This window comes from Callithrix jacchus, chromosome 1, assembly GCF_049354715.1.
Source record: "Callithrix jacchus isolate 240 chromosome 1, calJac240_pri, whole genome shotgun sequence".
NCBI lineage: Eukaryota > Metazoa > Chordata > Mammalia > Primates > Cebidae > Callithrix > Callithrix jacchus.
This window is the reverse complement of record NC_133502.1, coordinates 88,499,526-88,524,892: the sequence shown is the minus strand read 5'-3', so window position 1 is coordinate 88,524,892 and position 25,367 is coordinate 88,499,526. Positions and strand designations below refer to the sequence as shown.

Genomic DNA, 25,367 nt, shown 5'->3' with positions numbered 1-25,367 from the left:
GGTAGCAACTCTTTTTATTCCCCTTTTACTCATAAGGAAATGAAGACACAGGAAGATTAAATAACCTGTCCAGCAACACACAGCTAACCCGTGCTGGAGCCTGAGTTCTGCTCCAGGCAGTCTAGCTGCAAAGGCTGACTCAGCCAGCGGTGTGACCACTCATACACACAGAGGGACTCCCTAGGCCAGAGCCGGGACTCTGTGGCTTAATATTCCAGGGAGCCACCTCTGGCAACTGCTAGGTTGCGGAGGGTGGATGGGAAGAAGAGAAGAGGACTGGGGTCAGCTCAAGGGCTTTTAACTCCTTCTTCTGCTCTTGTGCTTTGTTTCCAATGAACCCATTTTCAAACTGATTTGAAAAAGAGTCTACTGCTAAAAGTGATTTGAAAACTGCCATATTGGAGGCTTCGGAGGCCTAAATCCCATCCCTGGGAAGCCAGTGACCAAGGATGAAATTTAGCTCTGAAACCGAATGCAGAGGAAAGTGCTGAAAAAGCCACAGGCTGGTGATGCCGGTCAGAGGAGATGCTCTTTCACATTCGGATTTGAGAGAGCCCGAGGCATGTGTTAGGAGAGCTACAATGGGGCTCTTGGAGGACAGAAAGGAAGATGTAGAAAAGAAAGGGGCAGACACTGTGCCTCCAGCTGCCCATGGATACATGAGGCACTGAATCCATTAGTGAGGAAAAATGAGTCATGAAGCATCCTGTGCCCGTGTGGCTCCGATTATAATGAATCATGTATGTTCTTATATTAGTTATTAAGTACACCTGACTTGGTATATCCAATGGCCTATTTTGATTAATTTTATCTAATTCTTTTTAATTTCCTAGGCCTTGGGTTAAAAGACTCCACTATCGACCTGGAAGGTAACTGATTACCTAGTCAGAGTTCTGGTACCTAGAGACAAACTAACTTTGATTAAAGCATCAGATCACCAGGTTTTAAACACTGGGCACCAAATGGGGACTTTTGGTTAAAGGCTAAAGGCCAAACCTGGTTAGTTATGATCAGGGAGCAATCCAAGAAGAAAATAGCACCCCAGGGAGGACTTGCTCTTTTTGGGGTGAGAAAGATCTAATGTTTTACGCTATGAATTCAGTCAAGAATAGAGATGCCTTTGGGGCTTTCTTAAAAGGCCAAATATACAAAATACCCCCAACATTTCCTAAAACCCAAACCTCTAGGACTCTATCTCTTAGGCTACTTGCTGGCAAGCCACCAATCTCTTCTGTCTTGCACTGTGTATTCTGAGAGCCAGCAGGTTAGGGAGCAGGAAACATGCCCGGGGTCAGGGGAGGGGCTCACCTGACTGCACAGCTCTAGGTTTTCTGAGTACACAGCAATCTGTCGTCTCGGCTGCTGCTCCTCTGACAGATAGCTGGCGAACAGGATGAGGACGTCAAAACCAAACTTGTCTGTAAATGCTTTCAAGTCGCTGGTAATATTGCTGTGAAACAGACAATTCTGAAACAACAACAAGAAATTTGATATTAATGTCAAACTGCCCAGTTGTGTGGAGTTGTGCCACAAATTTGTCCAGTTTTATGATGTGTTTAGGACACATATTTATTATTTAAGGAAGGTGAAATAGTCTGCTTTGAGAAAGAGTAGAAACTTTCATGCTATGGCTTAAAATATACTTTGCTCATTTATTTTCCCAAACTATGTAAGAAAGGAGTTTTTGCCATTGTTAAGAATAGTTTAGACGAAGAACAAATATCCTAAACATTTTTTTCTAAAATATTTATTCAGATACTTAATTTGCAAATCCTATTTTTCCTCTTATTGCTTTTAGGATCTATAGGAATATCTGCTATTGTTACAATTTATCACAAGAAAAATAGGAGGAAGCCTCTGGGTACAGTGGCTCACGCCTTTAATCCCAGCACTTTGGGAGGCCAAGGTGGGCGTATCACCTGAGGTCGGGAGTTCAAGACCTGCCTGAGCAATATGGAGAAACCCCGTCTCTACTAAAAATACAAAATTAGCCAGGTGTGGTGGTGCATGCCTATAATCCCAGCTCCTCAGGAGGCTGAGGGAGGAGAATTGCTTGAACCTGGGAGGCGGAGGTTGTGGTAAGCTGAGATCACGCCATTGTACTCCAGCAACAAGAGCAAAACTCCATCTCAAAAACAAAAAAGAAAAAAAAGAAAGATAGGAGGAAGTTACTATTCCTTCCTGTAATTTTTTTTTCTAATGATTATTAGCTCCAAGCAGAAATTCCTAAGAATGAACATAGCTGTGTTTACTGGGTGATTTTTATTCCAGTATAGAATTCTGAGAGATATTTTAAAGAGCTGTGATGTCAGATTTGCTTGTTGGATGTGACAGCTGTGGAGAAATGAATAACTACAGAAAGGGATCTCAATATCTCAGAATCCCCAGGTGTGGGTCACATCATTTGCAAAAAATGTTCTGGCCACTTCAAGTTTTGTTTACTTGATGTATGTATGTATGTACGCATGTATTTTTGAGACAAGGTCTCATCTGTCACCCAGGCTGGAGTGCTATGGCATGATCTTGGCTCACTGCAACCTATGCCTCCTGGGCTCAAGCAATCCTCCCACCTCAGCCTCCCAAGTACCTGGGACTACAGGTATGTATCACCATGCCCAGCTAATTTTTTGTATTTTTTTTGAAGGCACGAGGTTTTGCCATTTGGCCCAGGCTGGTCTCGAACTCCTGGGGTCAAATGATTTGCTAGCTTCATCCTCCCAAGTACTGGGCTTACAGAGCTAAGCCACCACACCTGGTTCATCTTTAAGTTTTCTTAATTACAATGAGAGCCACTTTGTCTGCTTGGGTATCTCTCTTGCTTAAAGAAGTAGAGTGAAGAACATATGCTAGCCCCTAACATAATGCCTGGCATAAACTAGTTGTTCAAGAAAGGTTTGTTGGACGACTGGAGAGACAGGTACACAAAATCAACCTGTGCTACATAGTCCATAATCTTCTGTCATAGTCTACATACATATCTATCCTAGCACATATACAATCATACTACATCATTCATCAGCTGACCATCTATTGTGTCACTCAATAAAAAACACCATGATGTGTACTCAAGGGATTTAAAGAATTCTGTTGATTTTTTCTGATTATAATCGCAATCAGAATTATGCCTGCCACTGGTAAGATACTAAAACAATACAGAAACGTGTACTACAGAAAGTGGAAGTGCCACACACATCTCCTAAGCCAGCCACTGTGAAGATATGGACAGTGCAGTGCAGAGAGTTGCAGATTTCCCCATGCCCACATTCATGTCTATGTGGTAGTTCCTTGAAACTTGTGGACTGGGTATCTGTAGCTTAGACTATTTACCATTCACTTCAAATATCCATCATACCCATACTCTGTAATTCTGCTGAGTTGAATCTCAAGATCTGTGAGGCCCTAAAGAGGGCACAAAAGACCCTAGGTAGGCAAGCAGGCAGGCTCCGCCAATCACTGGCTTCCATGTTTCGAGGAGACTTTGCTGTCTACCGTGAGGCAGCCACTCTCATCTGGCATCTTAACAGGCTACTTTCCCTTTTTAGGTTGCAAGGAATTGCACATGCAAATCTGCAAAGGTCTCAGGACCTATTCTCGTGCCAATGAACATCAAGGATCTATTGTAATGAAGTTTATGACCGAATGCATCATACACCTTTAGAACATGTGCTTTTGGAAGTGTGCATTCCGAAGTGTGTACTGTCAGCTTTCATGCTTTTTTAAAAATTTATTTTCCAACAGGCATAGTAACAATCTTTAAGCAGATTTTTAAAAAACTTATTTGGCCAGGTGCAATGGCTCACATCTGTAATTGAAGTACTTTGGGAGGCTGAGGCAGGTGGATCACCTGAGGTCAGGAGTTCGAGACCAGTCTGGCCAACCTGGTGAAACCCTGTCTCTACTAAAACACAAAAACTAGCTGGGCTTGGTGGTGAGTGCCTGTAATCCCAGCTACTCGGGAGGCTAAGGCAGAACTACTTGAATCTGGGAGGCGAAGGCTGCAGTGAGCTGAGATGCGTAATTGTACCCCAGCCTGGGAGACAGAGGGAGACTTCGTCTCAAAAAAAGAAAAGAAAAAGAAAGAAAAAAGAAAACACAGAAAAACAATTAATTTACCCACATAGAAGTAGACATCAAATATTTAGAATGAGTTTTTTTTATAATCAAAACTCATACAGTTTTCAAGTGTGTTCAAGAGATAAAATTATTTCAAATCATCATTGAGAATGAATCAAGAAGCTCAGTGCTAAACTTGTTGCCATTACAAATTGTAAAAGAAGATATAGCCCTGAAAAAAAAAAAAACAAAAACAGGCTACAACTAACTGCATCTTATTTCCAGTAACTGAAGGCTTCAGCACAATAAGGCTTACAGTTGTCCTTTCCAAATATTTTTTCATTATGTATATAAAGGCCTCCAAATATATTTATAAACCCTCAAAAGAAGTCACATATTTCTCAGGGATTTTTACATATAACAAATTCTCACCACATCTGGCTGGGTCACTAAAACAAGAGGAGTAGGTTTTATTTGTATCCGAGCACAAGATTAGGAAATCAGTAGGATCACCACTGTTCAAGTCGCATTTGTGGAAAGTTTCCTATTCAAAAATGCTGGCTGATCTCCAAACTGTTTGAATTCTTCTGTGTTAAACTGATGGCTCCAGAACGTTGCTGGACTCAAGTCCAGCAGCACTGGCAGCACCAGGCATCTTGTTGGACATGCAGAGTCTCAGGCAACACCCCAGACCTACTGAAGCAGGATCTGCATTTTCCAACGATCCTAGGAATTGGAAAGCATGTTGAAATCTGAAAAGCACTACTCCAGAGAAGCATTTGTTAGTCTAGCTATTTTCCTATGAACCAGTCCTTTGGACCTTCTGAGCACTGTCACTGGACTTGTACTAACTCATGCTGCCAGCTCTTTGTTCCTAAGGCAACCTCATCATAAAAGTCCCCTTAGGGTGTGCATTTCTGGGCTGATTTGCTATATGTTCTCATTTAGCAGGTTGGGCACTGGATAGACTATATGTTCTTTTTCTTTTATTTCAGATGGTATAGATATGTTTGTTTTTAATTTATTTTAATTTTTAAATTTTATTTTACTTTAAGATCTGGGATACACGTGCAGAACGTGCAGGTTTGTTACATAGGTTTATGTGTGCCGTGGTAGTTTGCTGCACCTATTGACCCATCATCTAGGTTCCCTCCCCTCGCCCTCGTACCCTCCAGCAGGCCCTGGTGTGTGATGTTCCCCTCCCTGTGTCCATGTGTTCTCATTGTTCAACTCCCACTTACGAGTGAGAACACACGGTGTTTGGTTTTCTGTTCCTGTGTTAGTTTGCTGAGGATGATGGCTTCCAGCTTCGTCCATGTCCCTGCAAAGGACATGATCTCATTTCTTTTTATGGCTGGCTGCAGAAACTGTATTTTCATCTTGTCCCTCAAGTTTTCTAGCTCAGTTTTCCTCTGGGTGACCCCGAATTCCACAGAACCAAATGAAATGCTGATAAATCAAAAAACTATTTGAATCACCTAGGTAAGTTAGAGAAACAAAATACATTTTACATTAACCCTAAAACAGATTCTCATCAGCTACCTACCCTAACAGAATTGTCCAGGCCAGACTCAATCTTACTGGTCTTAGGATAACATCAAGAGTTTCATGTTTAAAACAGAATTAAATGAGGGAATGAGTGAGAATCCTCGGGATTCCAGAAGGCAGAGTGTGTTTGCTCTGCTTTTATGCCGGTGCTGTTTGCATAGGAGATAATTTATTATTGTCTTCTGGCTATGCAGGGAGTCATGTGCTGCGGTGGCTCTTATGTTGCTGACAAGCTAGGCTGGCCCTGAATAAACAGCACTTCATCATCAACACAACCCAACTGTACATACAGGTTGGCATTTTATTCCCCCCATCTGCCTTCTACCTGATAAATTACTGTTTTAGTTACACGTATACAAATACTATTTGTTAATCTGCCCGAATGTCTCCAAAATGTTCCCCCCACTTAAATTACAATTATATACATGCATACACATATATGTCTCCTACTCAATTTGTTAAGAATTTAGACAATAGGCCGGGCGCGGTGGCTCAAGCCTGTAATCCCAGCACTTGGGAGGCCGAGGCGGGTGGATCACAAGGTCGAGAGATCGAGACCAACCTGGTCAACATGGTGAAACACCGTCTCTACTAAAAATACAAAAAATTAGCTGGGCATGGTGGAGCTAATTTTTTGTGTCTGTAATCCCAGCTACTCAGGAGGCTGAGGCAGGAGAATTGCCTGAACCCAGGAGGTGGAGGTTGCGGTGAGCCAAGATTGCGCCATTGCACTCCAGCCTGGGTAACAAGAGCGAAACTCCGTCTCAAAAAAAAAAAAAGAATTTAGACAATAAAAGCACTTCTCCCTGAATTTACCATCCCCACCCCAACCACACACACCTTCTGCATTTGTGACCCTGGCCTATAATTGCTGCATGGAATTTTGGAAGTCACTTTATAAATCATTGCAACTGGGAATTGGCAAAATCTCAGACTAATGCCAACAGTTAGGAAGAATGGCAAGTGCTCCCTGTCACAGCCCTTTGACATTCATGGTTCCAAAGAGTTAATGACTAAACATTTTTTTTTTTTTGAGATGAAGTCTTGCTCTGTCACCCTGGCTGGAGTGCAGTGGTACGATCTCGGCTCACTGCAACCTCCACCTCCCGGGTTCAAGCGATTCTCCTGCCTCAGTCTACTGAGTAGCTGGGACTAATGGTGCACGCCACCACGCCCTACTAATTTTTTTTTTTTTTGTATTTTTAGTAGAGACAGGGTCTCACCATGTTAGCCAGGATGGTCTTGATCTCCTGACTTCGTGATCCACCCGCCTCAGCCTTCCAAAGTACTGGGATTACAGGAGTGAGCCACCATGCCTAGCCATGACCAAACATTTTTAGAGGTCAGGAGTCTTCTTGCCTGAGTAATTCCTAGTTTGGGAATGAGTGGGAAAGTCTGGAAATGTGGAGAGAAAAAGCCTTTATTTCCTGGCCAAAAAGCTAAGGTGTAGGTCCCAGAAACCCTAAAAGAAGTTGATGATCATGATGACTCAGGGGCACGGAAACAGAAATAACACAGCTCTACTTGAACTAATATCAAAACCAAGATAGTGATGATGATGGTATCCCACAGAATACTCCGTTCACAGCTCAAAGTACAAACGCAGTGAAAAATTTCATTCTTGCAATATCCTATTTTACGTTTTCCATTACTCAGAAAAAGGCAGTCTTTATGGTGTCTGCTGGTAGCTTCAGTGCACTGTATGAAATAAAAGTGATGTAAATAATGTCTTGTAAACATTTGAGTAGATACTCCTTGAGAGACAGAGTATCTGTCTTACATCACTCTTCTTACATCACTCACACATGCTCACCTTCCACTGTCTTCTCAACCCCCCTGCGGGGTATATGGCTCCATCATTCCACTGAAATTCTTTTCTCAAAAGTACCAATTACTCCGAGGTTGCCAAATCCAAAAATCACATTCCATTTCTTACCCTACTCGATTCTCTGCAGTATTCCAGGAGGTTGACCCTCCCTCTATTTTGAAACACTTAATTCCTTTACCTTCCTGACCCCACACCTTGTTTTTCTCCTGATTCATCGACTGCCCTTGAGTCGCCTTTGCTAGTTGCTCTTCCTTATTAAGCCTCCAAATCTTCATGCCCAACCTTGTTTCCTGTCCCCTTTCTCTTCTTTCTTTACACGTTCTCCTTGATGATCTTATCCAGCCACATGGCTTTAAAACCATTTGTCTGCCACATGACAGAACCTACATGCCCATGAGATCTGCACGTATCTGCTTAATAAGCATCTCAAGTAAAATATGCCCATCAACATCTCAGTTGCGTCTGTCTTATTAAATGGCACTACCATCTACCCAGTTACTCAAATCCAACATCTAGAATTATTCTTGATTGCTTGTTTCCTCATCTGTCACGTAATTCGCCAGCAAATCCTATTAACACTCCTTTAAAATATATCTGTAATGTAAGCATATCTCTCTCCATTGCTGTCCTAGCCACAGCCACCATCACCTCTTGCCCGAACATTAGTGGCAGCATCACAGCTAGTCTCCCAGTAATGAGGTCTTCACATAGCATCAAGCACTGTTTTTTCCACTCCTTCCCCAAGAGGCAGCTTTTAAAAATATAAATTGGATAATGACACTCTCCTTCTTAAAGCCCATTAAAAGTTGTCCAATGGTATTATTATTATTTACTTTTTTTTTTTTTTTTAGCTAGGAGGGGAAAGGTTTAATGTTCTCAAGAACAAGCATTAATACAAATCAATGAAAAAAGGAGACATACCAATGGAAAGACTGTTACAGAACATAAAAGACAATCACAGCTGGACTACAAATGGATAATAAATAAATCTGAACTCATTAATGAAAGAAATCCTTTAATAACAAAAATTGTCTTATTATTGGTAAATATATCCAAATGGGCACTATTAAACATTTTTTAGAAATATATTCCTTTTTTTTATTAAGCCAAGTATGGTGGCTCATGTCTGTAATCTCAGCACTTTGGGAGGCCAAGCCAGAAGAATTGCTTGAACTTAGAATTTTGAGACCAGCCTGGGCAACATAGTGAGACCTCATCTCTAAAAGGAAAAAAAAGATATTAAAAAAATATGTTCTCTTGAGCCTATATATAGGCTCAAGCAGTCCTCCCACCTCAACCTCCCAAGTGGTTGGGAATACAGGTATGCACCACCATGCCCAGCTAATTTTTTTATCTTTTGTAGAGACAGGGTCTCACTATGTTGCCCAGGCTGGTCTTGAACTCCTGGCTTCAAATGATCCTCCTACCTTGGCCTCCCAAAGTGCTGGGATTACAGGCATAAGCCATCATACCCAGCCTAGAAATATACCCTAATGAAATAATCATATGTGTACACCAAGATTTGTGGACAAAGCTGTTCACTGGATTATTACTTTAATAACTACAACTTATAAACAATCTAAATGTTCAACAATAGAGCAATGGCTAAGTAAATCATAGAAGGGTCACGCAAAGGGCTATTAAACTGCTATTAAGTTATGCTATCAAAGAACATTTAACGACACAAGAAAACATGATACAGTATTAAGTGGAAGATAATTTTTATAATCATATAAAAAGAGAATGTCATTTCTAGATGCATTCAAATAATACGTATTGAATTCTAATTACAATGGACATTAAGATTCACTGATATTAAAGTTGTCATAATTTAACCAGATTGCTCTTCTGAAACCTTATTGTTTCTCTCCATTATTTTAGGGAGCTCATGCCAAGGTAGTTAAGACTTACAAGTCAACCAAACATGAGGTTAACCCTTGCTCTGCCACTCACTAGCTGGGTGACTCGAGTCAGTTCTTTCATTTCCATGAGCCTTAGTTTCCTCATCTGTAAACCCTCACCCCATAGGGACTGTTGTGAGAATTAAGAACATATATAAAAGACTGGTCAAGCGCCTGACATATAGTACATGTTAAACATATAGTACATTAAGTTTCTATCCTTTCCTGATTTTTTTTTAGGTCATTCTCAGGATTTATGGGATGAATCTGACTCACAAAGTACTTCTGCAAGATTCTGTCTGTGGGGACTGGTTATTACAATTTTTGCTGTATGTTCTCTATAATATATGTGAACTTTCAAATACTAATCACACATCTTAAAGTAATTTAAGTGATTTACATGTAAAATTCTTAGGTGTGAGATGATGGAGGAAGTTGCACAAAGTTAAATATGAAGCAAAGTCATTTAAAAATGATGTATGGTATAATATCTACTGATAAGTACGTGTTTATCTCATTATCAAATTTTCTATCCTTAGTTCCAAGTTAAGACTCAAACAGAATGAGCTTCTGTTTGCAACTGTACAAACAATAGCTTTTAAAGCATTAAGAAAATGTATAGTGATTTTGCCATCAGCTAAATCACAATGAATAGTCTTTTTCATCATCGGAACTGTTTCACCTCCAAAGGCCATATGACCTTCAGTGAATTTTACTTCTGGTGCTAATACTTCCCACATAGGTCAAGCATTCTGGACTATACATATTATAATATCATATTCCTAACAAATTACAGATAAAATATATTGAGTAAGACTTTTATTAAGAATAAATTATTTTCTAATACCAGGGACAAGCAATTCCCAGATTTGTTATACCTGATTTTTTTTTTTGCAGGAAATGGAAAAATCAAGTGAATAGGTGTCACTTGTAGGTAAAATGCTTGTAGATAAAAATAATTCCCAAGAGTAAAACATTAGGGTGTACAGCTGCATTTTTGAGAACAGTGAGTCTTACAAACACAGTGTGATGATTCCTAACCACTCTGCAAGCACAGTGGCCAGCCTGGACTGCTGAGTTACTGAAATTTAAGAGTACAGTTTGACATTTATACTCTGCATGGATTTATTTCTAGAATGAGGGCTATTTTTTAAAATCAAGATATAAGAAAATGCTGAGGTATGTGCATAAATGTTCTAACTTGAAAGCATTATGATTTATGCTACCGAAATTCCATTATGATATTTAAAACATTCAGCAATAATAAAGTCTGATAATTTTGACAGGAAAATGATTTATGAGAACACAAAATGCATACATTAAGAGATTTTATTTATTCTGTTTTTCGTACACTCTTTAATTGGTAAGCAAAGACATTTTCCATGTTTTCTCAGATGTCATTTATTTACATTCTATTGTTCTTTTTAATTTTTGAGACAGAATCTCTCTTCATTGCCCAGGCTGGAGTGCAGCAGTGTGATCTCAGCTCACTGCAACCACTACCTCCCAGGTTCAAATGATTCTTGTGCCTCGGTCTCCTGAGTAGCTGGGATTACAGGCATGTGCCACCACACCCTGCTATTTTTTTTTTTTATATTTTTAGTAGAGACAGTGTTTCACCATGTTGGCCAGGATGTCTTGAACTCCTGACCTCAAGTGATCCTCCCGCCTCGGGCTCCCAGAATGCTAGAATTACAGGCTTGAGCCACCATGCTTGGCCTACACTCTACTGTTCTTGTTTTTATGAGGCAGACAAGTTATCATAGTAGTAAAAATTCACTGGGTCTATTAAAACTATATTAGACATTATATTTTGAAAAGCAAGTCAGACAGTACATATCATCATTCTTTATAGCTAAATAGGGAGCCGTTTTGTGAAAATATTTTGTGAAAATTAAAACTACTATGATATGTACATGAATATGCAGCACATAAAAATGCCAAAATAATTTTCATTAAAGTCAGTAGTATATTGCCTGACATCATTAAGTATTGCCTCTGCATTAAGTGCTCTGTCAAGTAGTTTGTATCATCTCATCTACACTTTAAGATGCCCCTGTAAGAGGGAACATTGTCTCTGCTTTGCATTGAGAAAATGGAGGCTCTGGAAGGTTAAGTAACTGATGCCACACAGCGCGCATGTGTGACAAACGGGACTCAAACCCAGGTGAGTTTCACTTCAGAGCCCGTGTTTTCACCTGTGTTATCCTTAAATGAGAAGATCCCTCCTCATTGAATATATTATTGATTCAGTTTTTAATAAAAAACTCCATTTACTTCAATTTCGTGTTGGTTCTCTCTTGTCACTATACGTAAGCAGGCAACATCCTTGATTTTGACAAGTGCTAAAAATAACGTGCTTCTTACATCTTTTGAAGATCCAACCTGACCATGCTTTGTGAGAAATTTCCAGCTTTCCATCTGTTTTATAAAATGGAATTGTAGGGTGACTGTTAACTATAGAGCCTAAAATTGAAAACCCTCAAAACTTCTCTAAAGAAGACTGTTGTGATATTCTTGCAGTAATATGTACTTTTGAAAAGTTGGGCATGCAAGTGTACACAGGAAATGCATGGGAAAACAGGAGATGTGGCATAATCACTGGTTATCCAGAAGTATCCTCATGTAGACTGTCTTGCTCTGGTAGCTTAAACACACAAGCAATGAAGGAAGCCTGCTTTACCATTCAGCACATACAAATCGTATTATCCAAAATGCTCTCAATATAAGCTATGTTCAGAAGCTCAGAGAAACTATAAATCAGAATTGCCAGAGGGGAGTAGAGAGGCTAAATGGGCTTTGTTTTTTTTCCCCCCTAACTTAGCAGGTTTCTGAACAGGAGAAGACTGCAAAAGCGAAGTCCTCTTGTTAAGGTACAACTATCGAAGGCAATCATAATAATCTCACCCATCTGCAAATGCAAATGCTTTGATTTCGGTTAAGCATATCATAAGCATGAAAAAACAAAGCAAAACCAAGAATCCTTCAAGCAAAAGCTCTTGTAAGGCCCTCATTTGAGTTGAAGAATTCAAGAATAGAGGGGGAGATAACATGTTTATTGAAAATTGAAAATCACTGCTTTCTTGTCGTGAAACAAATATTACATCCTATAAGCATATCTTTAATGAAGGGAGAGAAAAAATGTTTGGGAGATGATTGCTTGGGCAACATGGTGAGAACGATCTCTACTAAAAATACAAAAAATAGCTAGGCATGGTGGTGCATGCCTGTGGTTCCAGCTATCTGGGAAACTGGGGTGGGAGAATCCCTTGAGCCTGGGGGTGGAGGCTGCAGTGATCTGAGACACCACCACTGCACTCCAACCTGTGTGACAGAGCAAGACTGTCACGCAGACACATACAAAAAGAACTTCTTGAAATGAAGTGGGCTGATTCCAGGCAAATCTCAAATAAGGGAGTTAAAATTCTTTCCCATTTTTTCCCATCTCATCCTTTCTTCCATAAAGAAGCACTATTGTTGGCTGGGCACAGTGGCTCACGCCTGTAATCCCAGCATTTTGGAAGGCTAAGCTGGGCAGATCATCTGAGGTCAGGAGTTCGAGACTAGTCTGGCTAACATAGTGAAACCCCAACTCTACTAAAAATACAAAAATTAGGCAGGCATGGTGGCTCACACTTGTAATCCCACCTACTCAGGAGGCTAAGGCAGGAGAATCGCTTGAACCTGGGAGGCAGAGGTTGCAGTTAGCTGATATCATGCCACTGTACTCCAGCCTGGGTGACAGAGTAAGACTCTGTATCACAAAACAAAACACTGTTAGATGAACAGAGAGGTGGGCCTGGATTAAGAGTGGTCCCAGGCACTCTTAGAAGTAGTTAATAATAGAAGACTTGGATGGGGAGTTACACAACCAATTAAAGACAAGTAAGTCATCACCTCATTAACTAACAGTCTAATTTACATTTCTTTAAGGACAGACCCATAATCAGGAAAACTTTTCTCCACTGTATGGACTTAAGTGCTTGGTGAGGAAAGGGCTAGACTGCTGTTTCCTCTAAGGGCCCCTTTTGTTTCTGAAAGTTTATAAGGTTTTCTATATGGGAACGAATAATTCAAGACACACATGTAATGAAAACCCTGCTCATTAGGCATGCTCTATTTTTGAAATAGTAGAACCTGGGCTACACTCTAGCTCCCAAATAAAAATAATAATAATAATGAATTATTTCTGTAATTATGTACAGATGTAAAAAAAAAAAGTCCCTGTTGGCTTGTTTTGAGCCATGAGCCTGAACACTGATGACTTTATTATTCTCCTTTGTAAAAATAAATCATCTAGTTTGAGCCCTGTTTCGAGAAAGCAGGAAACCTTCCTTCCTCTCTGGGTTCCCCTTTCTGATTTATGGAAACCACCAGGCGAGTCTCCAGAGCACTTGCTGCACATGTGCATTGCACACACTTCTGCTTTTTCTAAGTTGTGTCAATATTAACCTGACCAAGTGAAGATCAAACTGTCTCTTTTGTTCCTCACGCTCCTTGCATGGGGAGCACAATATGGCTCTTGTCAGAGGTGCTTCATCATTTTGGCTCAAGGAAACTGTCAGTACAGTTTGGGATTCGTTCTTCATGGGCAGATATCCTGATGGGTCTAATGAAGCCTTTCTGCTGACAATTCATTTGCTAAAAATACCCAACCATCGCCAAGCTTAAGTGGGGAATATGGTTGTGCCCCCTTTGCTATCAACCCAATGAAAGTAATTATTTTTGAAGTCTAAGAAAAACCTATCCATCAAGGCACACACCTTTCACCACCCATCTATGTGTCCTTGCTCGTTTCCATTGGCTCACTGATAAACTTTATGACATTCTTAAATTGGAATTTAATAGGGTAAACACCAATCTTGGAGCACACATGCAGAGCCAGCAGTCTGTGTGTACCACTTGTTGCAATCTAAGCTAATTACCAGAAACTCCCTCCTGAAAACAGATACACTCTGGGGTTTGAAGTTTTACTTTAGTTTGGAGATGGCTGTGTTTGAGAAGCTAGAGGAATTCCTCTTCAGGTAAGGACACTGTGCTGTCGTGACTGTCTCAGTCACAAGTTGCAGAAACTTAACTATCACTGATTTAAGTAGAGAAAGCAAGTCAGCAGGATCTAGGGACTGTTCCCATAGAAGCCAAGAAGAGCTGAGGACACACTGGGGGAAGGGCAGGGGTTGCCAGGGACGTGCAGGACCTCCTGCCTCTCCATCCTCTTCTGGCTGCATTCTGCTGTCTTGCAGCCAACTGGCATCCTCTACATGGTGGGAACTACGTGGCTGCAGCATCTCTGTGTAGACCTTGCAGAGGGAGTCACGACTCCCTTCTAATCAGGAGTGTGAAAACCTTGAAGAAAGAACTCTGGTTGTTCCTACTTGGGTTGGGTGCCTATCCCTGGGCAAAATAATTGAGGTGAATTGGAAAGACCACAAATCACAAACACAACAACAGTTATAACAAAGTTGGTGGGTGACAGTTATTTCCTAGAAGAGGGATGCTGAGCAGATAAACCTGTAAGTGGGTACTTCAGACAACAAGCACGGAGGTGTAACATGCATACACAGGCACACGCACATACATTCTAACATACACACATGCACACTCATCAGATAATTTCCCAAAACCTCATTTTAGTTCCAACCAACCAAGCCTAGTTGTAGGGAGAGCCATGATGCTTGGAAAAATAAGTATAGTGAGATAATTTAGTTAACTTTTATTTTCAGTTAATTTTTACTGCAATTAAGAAGGATATTAAAAAGAGGAGTGATAAAACAAATCCATGAAAGTGTTAAGCTTAGGGAATGAAAATTATGCTGAATCAATCGAAAATACATTGTACCATCTAAACAATCCAGGAAAAAGCAGCCAAGCCTCCTTAATCTTTATGCTTTCAGGTCAACACGAGAGTTTTTCTCTTTTTGGCCCCTGAAGTCTTCAGAAGCTCAAATCTCCACTATAACTGTCAAACTTCCATTGCTATTAGTACCATCTCTGAGGCATTAAAATGCTTTAAATACAAATTTGAAATGTTCTACAGACCCAGCCCTCCAGGCAGAGAATACCTGGGCTCACTCTGGTGGAACAAGAGTAGTAATTTAATTGTTATCATTTTATACAAGGGTGATATATAGAAGGGCTCTAAGCTAGCCAAATACAGAAAAAAATCTAAATTCATAACAATAAAAAGTAATAACTTTAGACCAGGGTTTCTCAACCTGGGGCTGAATAATTCTTTGCTGTAGGCGTGTCTTGTGCATTATAGGATGTTGACAGCGTATCTGGCTACTCACTAGATGCCAGTAGCAAGTTCCCTCCCCTAGTTTTAACAACTAAACATGTCCCCTGTGGGACAAAATCACCCCAGTTAAGAACCACGGCTTTAGAGAGAAATAGCAGGAGAGTCTTATGAACTTAAAAAATAATTCAAGTCACACTCAACTTTTTCAGAAATTTTACTACATAAAGCAAGACACATGGTTAATTCTGCCTGGTTGAACAGGTAGGAGAACTATAAATATAAATCAGGGATGGTGAGCATCTACATAAATAGTGTCTATTAACTGGGCAAATATTTCATTTTTTGAAGCCAGTAAAAAATAAAATATTTCCATCAATTGTCTTTTAGTTTAGATTGGTGTGCTTATAAATCAAACCACATTTTGATTCTCTTAAACAAAGAAAACAGCAGGATGGTTTAAAAGAAAGAGCCAAGACTTTACAAAACATCTACTTCCTATTCCAGGAAAATGATGTTTACCTAGGTATTTTCCAGAGTCGGTCCGTCTGTCCGTCCTTCCTTCCTTCCTTCCTTTCCTCCCTTCCTTCCTTCCTTTTTTTGTCAAGCAAAGCTGTACCATTATTCCAACTCAGTTATGGGTAAACAGGGCATTTTTTTTTTTTTTTGGAAACAGGTTCTCATTCTGTCACCTAGGCTGGAGTGCAATGGTGCGATCCAGCTCACTGCAACCTCCACCCCTAGGTTCAAGTGATCCTCTCACCTCAGCCTCCCCAAGTAGCTGGGACTACAGGCACATGCCACTATGTCCACCTAATTTTTGTATTTTTTGGTAGAGAAGGGATTTCACCATGTTGTCCAGACTGGTCTTGAACTCTTGACATCAGATGATCCCCTCGGCCTCCCAAAGTGCTGAGATTACAGGTGTGAGCCCCTGTGCCTGGACTTAAACAGGACATTTTATCTTATATTTAGGATTCCTGAAAAATGTATCTTTTAACTCCAAATGGTAATCTAAAATATGGCAGATATTTGAGGGTATAGCCATGTCATGCCACAGTCCTGGGTCATTGCAACTGTTCAGTGAATGGCTAGTATTCTTGCCTGATAACAGGCTACCAGCATCCTTGCCCAATAACTTAGGCTATGTGGAAAAACTCATCAAAATCCATTAAAACCCATTTCTGGGCCTGAATTATCAAAACCGAGATGTCCACATCTCAACCCATTCTCAATCCTGGCTATACCTTAGAATAACCAGGGAGCTGTTTAAAAAAAAAAAAGTATTCACAGCTCACCCCATGAGATTTAAATTTAATTGGCTTAAGGGTGAGGACCGGGTATCAGTCTATTTTTCAAGGAGGTCCACTGATTAATGTGCAAGTAGGGTGGAGAACAGTAGTCTACATTGATATAAAACAATTTTCAATTTGTATTGTCTAGACATAGTTTTGACATCAGTGATTCCAGTTTCTATGCTCTAGTCAATGACCGAACTTTGATAGTCACTGGGAAAAAATATAAGTTCCAAAAACTTGGTTCATATATGCATATGTGTGTTTTTTAAAATAAGTAGCCCTAATGTCTCCAAATGAGCAGATAATAAAATGTAGTGCTTAAAAGAATAGGCTTTGGAATACAGCAGCCCAGGATTCACATCCCAGCTCCACACTCCATTATTGCTGTACTTTTAGGCAAGTTACTTAATTATGCTAAGCTTCAGTTCTTTCCTTCAGAAAATGAGTATAATAACCTACTTATAAAATGAGACTGTATGAAACATTTAGCTTAGGCTCTCTCTCATGATCAGCCCTCAATACTTGGTAGCCAGCAGCAGCAAGACTCAACATCTAAAATTCCATTAACAGTAAGTTTGTCAATTCGTGTATTAGAATAATCAATTTTCAGGGACACTTTAGAGATTATCTTTCTATCTTATGTCCGTTAGAAACAGTCTTTTTCCCCCTAAGATTCTTTTGTTGCAGCCATTGTTTAAAGAACTTTCAAACCTCTTTGTGGCAGCTATAGAATTTCTGATTAAAATAACTCTCAGGTTTGGCGAAAGTATCGGATAAATGAATCAGATAGTACAGTGGAGAAACGGGTTCTCTAGGTGCTCTCTTTAGGATGTGATCTAAGTCAATGATCCTCAAACTTTAACTGAACTCAAGAATCACCTGCAAGGCTTCTGAAAATATGGACACCTGGGCCCCACTTCCACGTTTCTGATTCAGTAGGTCTGGGGCTGTGATTGATTGATTGATTGATTGATTGATTGATGGAGTCTCGCTTTCTCCAGGCTGGAGTGCAGTGGCATGATCTTGGCACACTGCAACCTCTGCCTCCCAGGCTCAATTCTCCTGCCTCAGCCTCCCGAGTAGCTGGGCTTGATTACAGGTGCCCACCACCATGCCCAGCTAATTTTTGTATTGTTGGCCAGGATGGTCTTATCTCTTGACTCTGTGATCCACCCACCTTGGCCTCCCAAAGTGCTGGGATTACAGACGTGAGCCACCATGCCTGGCCCTGGGGCTGCTATTTCTACAAGCTCTCAGGTGACGTTCATGTGGCTGGTCAGGGGACCCTAATTTGAGAACCATAGTCTGATGGAAAGAAAAAACATTTCATTTTTCTGAGCCTCAGATTCCTATCTAACAAATAAACAAACAAAAAAAACCCCCAAAAAACAAAAGCCAGAGGCCATTAAGGTACAAAATTCTTGCTTCTACTTTGGCTCATTAGAAATAAAGCTATACAGAGAATCCTTCTACTGTATATTTTCATATTAGCTGATACGATTAGGACATTGGTTAATTAAAAATTTGGCTAAAGAGGTAAACTGTTAAAAAGAAATGCTTTATTATAAAATAACAATCTTATTTGAATTCAAACAAAATAATGCATCCATTTATAATCTTTTCATGTAGGACCAAGGGCTTTTAAAATATTTTTTTCTTTTAAAATATTTATAAGCATGGGTTTATAGGAGCTTTCCAATGTCTTTGTGGCAGTCATATGTAAAATATAATTTTCAATTTCTAATTTCAGTTTCCTTAATGTGGAATAAAAACTTAGACATATGTAAAAAAAATCTGAACACAGACTCCTTCTGCCAGTTTTTATAGCTGTATTATACTAATTTGAGAGCGTATTTTTCTTGAGAGCATGTTTCATTTCATTTTCTTGTCTTTCCAAAGCATTAATCTTAGAAATAACTATCTTATTCATATTTCATCAGTTTATTCAAGATTGTGTAATTATATTAGCATGTACAATTGATTTAAACAGGTTTGGAGCAAACACAGCTGATACTTGGCAAACATTAAATGCAGCTAATCCATATGTACACACCTGTTCATTCTAGAGAGCTTTTAGCTGGCTGTCAGCATTCAGCTAAGGTTATTGGTGAGTATTTGTTACAGCATATAATGGAGGCTGTCATTTAGTTCAGTACATTAGTTAAGGGAAGATCAATTAAGAGAGCTTCTACTATCAGAGGTAAGTGTACAGCTTTACCTCCTCACCCATAAAACAAAGATATATATAATCTTGTGATTTTGAGTCACAAGATATATTAACCCACACATCTGCAACTTAAACACAAATCACCCTGGATTCTTGCTAAAATGCAGATTCTGATTGTGCAGGCCTGAGATTCTGCATTTCTACAAGCTCCCAGGTGATGGCTGTGGTGCTGGTCTGTGTACCACATGTTGGCTAGTAAGTGCTGCTAGAAGCCATAAAAAAAGGAGAGGTTCTATCCCTGAAACAAAAGATGATAGAGGGTTGGGCGTGGTGGTTCATGCCTGTAATCCCAACACTTTGGGAAGCCGAGGCTGGTGGATCATGAGGTCAGGAGTTCAAGACCAGCCTGACCAATATGGTGAAACTCCATCTCTACTAAAAATACAAAAATTAGCTGGGCATGGTGGCAGGTGCATATAATCCCAGCTCCTCCGGATGCTGAGGCAGGAGAATTGCTTGAGCTCGGGAGGCCGAGGTTGCAGTGAGCCGAGACTGTGTCACTGCACTTCAGGCTGGGTGACAGAGCGAGACTCCATTTCGAAAAAAAAAAAGAGACAAAAGAGATGAGTCAATCTGGATCTGGAAGGAAACACTGGATACTCTTATCATCTCTCTTTTGCAAAATGAGGAACCCAGAGTGTGTGGAACTTACCTAAGTAGAACGCAGGATCTCAATATGATAGAGAAAATGATTTCACACTGAGAATATGGCAACAGAAGAGTGGCTTGCCGTTCAACCTCTCTTAGAAAATAGTTTAATGAGCAATGGGGCTTTCATCTTTCCTATTTCTTTATGCTATGAAAAACTAAAATGAGATACATATTTGCTGCTACATTATGATGTGGGGAAAAAGCAAGAAATGCACACACACAATATAAACATATACTCCTTTCCTCTCTCTCTCTCTCTATATATATATATATTTTTTTTTTTCTTTTTTTCTTTTTTGAGACAGGGTATTACTCTGTCACCCAAGCTGGAGTACAGTGGTAAGGTCTCAGCTCACTGTGGTCTTGATCTCCCAGGCTCCAGTGATCCTTTCGCTTCAGCCTCCTGAGTAGCTGGGACTGCAGGCACACACCACTAATTTTTTTTTTCTAATTTTTTGTATAGACAGGGTCTCATGTTGCCCAGGCTGGTCTTGGAACTCCTGGACTCAAGTGATCCTCCCACCTTGGCCTTCCAAAATGCTGGGATTGCAGGCCACCATGCCCAGCAAGAACAATAAATATATATATTTTTAATTTACAAAACAAAATTATAACTTTCTATTACATACCAAAAAGAGCAGGGAGAAAATTCTAGCAAAATTTATACCTCTTGATAACACTTATTATTTAGAAAAGGAACCGGTATTTGAATGAGGGAATAAAGACCAGCCTGGCCAACATGGCAAAACCCCATCTCTACTAAAAAATACAAGAAAAGGAACTGTTATTTAGAAAAATTGATTAACACTTACTATTTAGAAAAGGAGCTGATATTTGAATGAGGGAATAAAAAGGCCTTGAGCTTTGTCTGCATTATTTAGATTCCTTTACAGGAACAAATTCCTTTATGTGAACAAATTCATGTATTATTTATGTAATAAACTGTAAACAACAAAAAAAAGAAGAGTGGCTTGCAATTACATTTTGTTAGTGATCAAAGCAAACGTCCTTTGCTTATAGTAAAGGAGTCAAACCTTTTTACTCAGACACCCCGCTGCTCCTACCACTAGCAAACATCAAGTCCTCTCAGGGACCCTGATACATGCATTTATGTCATAGAAAATTACACTTAAGACATGTTCAGCCAGGTGTGTTGGCTCGTGCCTGTAATCCCTGCACTTAGGGAAGCTCAGGCAGGTGGCTCACCTGAGGTCAGGAGTTAAAAGACCAGCCTGGCCAACATGGCAAAACCTCATCTCTACTAAAAAATACAAAATATTAGCTGGGTGTTGTGGCTGTCACCTGTAATCCCAGCTACTTGGGAGGCTGAGGCAGGAGAATGGCTTGAATCTAGGAGGCAGAGGTTGCAGTGAGCCGAGATCGCACCACTGCACTCCAGCCTGGGCAACAGAGCAAGACTCCATCTCGAGAAAACAAACAAACAAACACATATTCTCTGGGGAAAGGCAATCTTCTCTTTGTCTATCATGATCTAGAACGCTAAGAAATCTGCCCTCACCACCCACCCACATTTGACTTGGTTTTTGACATGTGTTTTGAATCATGCTTTTGTTGCCTTTCATTTACTCTAATGTAGAATCAGGCAACTGCTAAAGATTCCTTATTTCTTATACAGCTGTAAAGATGAGCCATGCGTTGTCCACAGTCTCTGGTCAGCAGGCCTAATTAATTTAAGAATGTGTAGTGTCTAGGTTGTATAGTTTGTCTGTGTCTGGTTTTCCCTGGGGCTTGAGATGTCACATTAGTAAGACCCGAAGTGGGTTTACTATTCCCAGCTTCAAGCACGTCTCTTGCTGACAGCTCCTTCTGAGCTAGACTGAGTGAGAGACAGAAATAGATGTCCAGCAGCCACTGGACCCTAAACCTGGCTCATGAGTAGAAGATTTCATGTCTATCTTGTCTGGATCTGTCTCCCTGATTTTCCTCCATTATTCTCAACTCTGTTCTCATTCTCACTCTAAAAGTCCACCCATAAGACGAACAATTTCTCTTAGCAAGAGGGAAAGAGTTTTTTACAAAAATACGTCACAAGACAGAACTGGACATCTGCTTCTTGCCTCCATTGCTGCCATTTATATCAATATTATAAAATTTCTGAAAGTAGTTAGGCACCTGGTTACTTGGGGAAATAACAGTAGAGTCATTTTTCTACCCACTGAGAGAGATCAGTCTTCTGCCTGAGTAGCCACAGGTATGGGTTCTTGCTTCTGCATCACAGTACTCAGCCTCCCCCAGTACCATCCAACACATATAAGACAGCACCACCCCAACATCCAGAAAACTGACAGCAACATCTTCACGGACCAAAGTGCTATTACACATCAACACAGCTTACTCCAGACCACAGATAGCTGACTTCACTCCTTGGCTATATAGTGTCTGCAATCATCATAAAATCACAGACTCATTCATCCATCCATCCGTCCATCCATCCATCCATCCATCCATCCATCCATCCATCCATCCATCCATCCATCCATCTATTTGAGACAGAGTGTCACTCTGTTACCCAGAATGGAGTGCAGTGGCGCAATCACAGGTCACTGCAGCCTTGACCCCCAGGGGCCAAGTGATCCTCCCACCTTTGCCTTCCAAGAAGCTGGGACTACAGGCAAGCCTGGCTAATTTTTTGTAGAGACAGGGTTTCACAATGTTGCCCAGGCTGGACTTGAACTCCTGAGCTCAAGTGATCTGCCTGCTTTGGCCTCCCAGAGTGCTGGGACTATAGGCATGAGCTATAGCACTTGGCCCTATGAACTTTGTACATTATCAGAGGTAAGGTAAGCCATTAATTTGCCCTAATCTTCACACAATTCACAGAACAGTAAAATATAGTAAGTGTCATTTTACTCTTAGAGTTTTCCCTGTTACTGACTTTGTGATCCATAAAGATTTTTTTTAAAGCAGTCTGTTCCTTAAAAGTTTTCGGTTTTCTTTTTCTGAAAGATGGATAATGTTAATAATTTCAATAATCCTGTAGCCAAAAGCTAGTTTGATTATAAAAGAATAGTGTTTACTGAAGGCCTTCTATGTAGGGGATTCAGGTTATTCAATGGAATGGCTACTCAAGTCTGGGCATTAGGAAAACGAGTTGATTTGTGTTTCCAGATCTGGCGCATTCAATCACTCAAAAGTCCACAAAAAGGACATCCTTGGATGTTCCACAGAAGGTCTCCCCTTCTGTGGAAACGAGGGGCTAAGTAGATGTTTGTAAGGTGCCTTCCAGTTCTGATATTCAATGACTTAATAATCCTAAAATGGAAAGGTGTTCAGAAAGTAGGGGTCAAATCAGAGACAGAGAAGGTGATACAAGCACAAAAAAAAAATTTACATTTTAAAATTATTGAAACTATAGGAAAAAAGATGGTGAGACAGTGATGCCATGAAGACCCTCTAGCTCAAATGAGACAGACTTCTGTTTGAATCTCAGCTATACCACTTCTCATTACACAATTTTGGGTGAGTTACTTAGCCTCGAAGCTGTGGTTTCTGCATCTGAAAATGGGAATAATCATACCTACTACGTAATTATCAAAAAGATTAAATGAGATAGTTCACATAAAATGCTAGCAAAGTCACTGGAATACTGGAAATAGCAGTTTAAAAATGAGTTCGGATTGTCACAGACAGATGCATTTTTGTCTGTCATCCCTTCTTTTGGGGAGGAATCCTTCTAACTTCAAATGGTTGACACGGGGCTCTCCTTATCCCTTACCTGAGCTCTAGGTGTGGTGAATGACCCAGGCCTAGCCAAACTGCTCCATCTTTTGGCCACAGTGATGGTTTCAAAAATAACATGTGACCCGAGAAAGGCTACTCAAAGACTCCATAGGGGTTTTGTGAAGCTCCCTGTTCCTCTGAGACACTGAGATCTAAGGATCACATGAACCTAGAGCTGCCCAGAGCCATCTTGGGGAGTCATGGAGAGAGAAGCGTCCCTGAAAATGAGGCCAACACTGAGAAACAGAGGCAAGGGGATGGAGCAAAAAGGCAAACCCTGATGGCACACTCGGAGTTTGAGTCCAAGAGTATCAGAAGCTAGATCTTCTGGATTATCAACAGAGGAGTTAGTTTGTTGTTTTCCTTAAGCAAAATTGAGTTGAATTTCTGTCACTTACAACCCAAGAATAGAGAGATAAAGTCGTAACTTAGTGAAACCTACTGATTATAATCAGAGAAGTGAACATTTGCAGGAGCAGAGGCTGCATCAAGAGAAAAGCTTTTCTTCCAAATTATTACTTCTTTATATTTTAGAAGCAGAGTCTCCCACATTTTATTGAGGAAGATAGGTTTGGGTTTTTTTTCCTTAGTCATGACTAGCAGCTAGCCCCATGGCAGCTGACAATTAAGTTACTGAGATACCAAAAGAACTGGGGCACCCACCAGCTGGATCCCTACAGGCCCAGGACAAGAGAAGCAGCAGGAGTAACTGGAAGGCTGACATGGAAGACTTTAGGGTCACTTATTAGGCTGCACCAGCCTAGGAAGCTTCCATCAAACGAAGGTTGATATTACAATATGCAAAGAATCAAAACTTAAAAGTGTTACTATAAAGTAAAATTTTATGTCTATAGAACAATATTGGCTTTTCTACATGTGATCAAAATAACCTTGATTGATGTTCACCAATTCTCTAGCTGGTAGTAGGATAAAAATTGGTGACACCCATTTAACAGATGAGAAAGCTAAAGCTCAAAAGCTTCAAAATTATTCCCAATATCATACATAGTTATTTGATGCTGGAGCAGGAACTGGAACCCAAATTTTCTAAGCTTTATTTTTATTTTTTATTTGTTTTGTGATGGAGTTTCGCTCTTGTTACCCAGGCTGGAGTGCAATGGCGCAATCTCGGCTCACCACAACCTCCGCCTCCTGGGTTGAGGCAATTCTCCTGCCTCAGCCTCCTGAGTAGCTGGGATTACAGGCACACGCCACCATGTCCAGCTAATTTTTTGTATTTTTAGTAGAGACGGGGTTTCACCGTGTTGACCAGGATGGTCTCGATCTCTTGACCTCGTGATCCACCCGCCTCGGCCTCCCAAAGTGCTGGGATTACAGGCTTGAGCCACCGCGCCTTTATTCTAGTCTATTTACATGTGCCATTTGTTCTCATTTGAAGTTAAACATCATATCTGATAAGAACATACAGGGAAATTTCTTATTTCACTTAACATTGTCTTTTAATCATTTTTCATTCTCTTACTGTAATCTGAGGAGAAAATACGAAATGCCAAATTTGGACAGCTGCTGAAAATACTTTTCAACCTCAGAGCTTAGGAGAGGGTGTGTGTGTTGTGTGTGTGTGTGTGTATGCAAAATTTTTAAAGGGATACTTTTTCTATACATTTATTTGCAGTAACAGTGTAAGTATTCTTATGCTTTCAAGAGACTCAGTGTGGGTGTGTGAAAAAAATACATAAAGTAAAATTAGGCAAAATGTCATGACATGCTTTATGCTATAGATAATTTCTGGTCTTGTATCTAAAAGAAAGGACATTCCAGTGTTAACCTCTAGAGGGAAAACAAAATGAACAGAAGGTAAATAATTTATGAATGGTGTGTTAGTCCATTCAGGTTGCAATAAGCAAATACCACAAATTGAATA

The 25,367-nt window shown here is 40.2% G+C and overlaps 1 protein-coding gene across 20 annotated transcripts in view; it reads right to left on the bottom strand.

The window, feature by feature from the left end:
* The window catches only part of PRUNE2 (prune homolog 2 with BCH domain), a 296,117-nt gene that overhangs the window by 98,915 nt on the left and 171,835 nt on the right, over positions 1-25,367 (bottom strand). For all 20 annotated transcript variants that reach the window (XR_013532779.1, XR_013532769.1, XR_013532780.1 and 17 more), the window contains exon 7: positions 1,309-1,467. Coding sequence is in view for 14 of the 20 variants with exons in the window: in XM_035301835.3 (XP_035157726.3) it covers positions 1,309-1,467 (159 nt within the window). In the remaining 6 variants the exon portion in view is untranslated. The remainder of the gene's footprint in view (positions 1-1,308; positions 1,468-25,367) is intronic.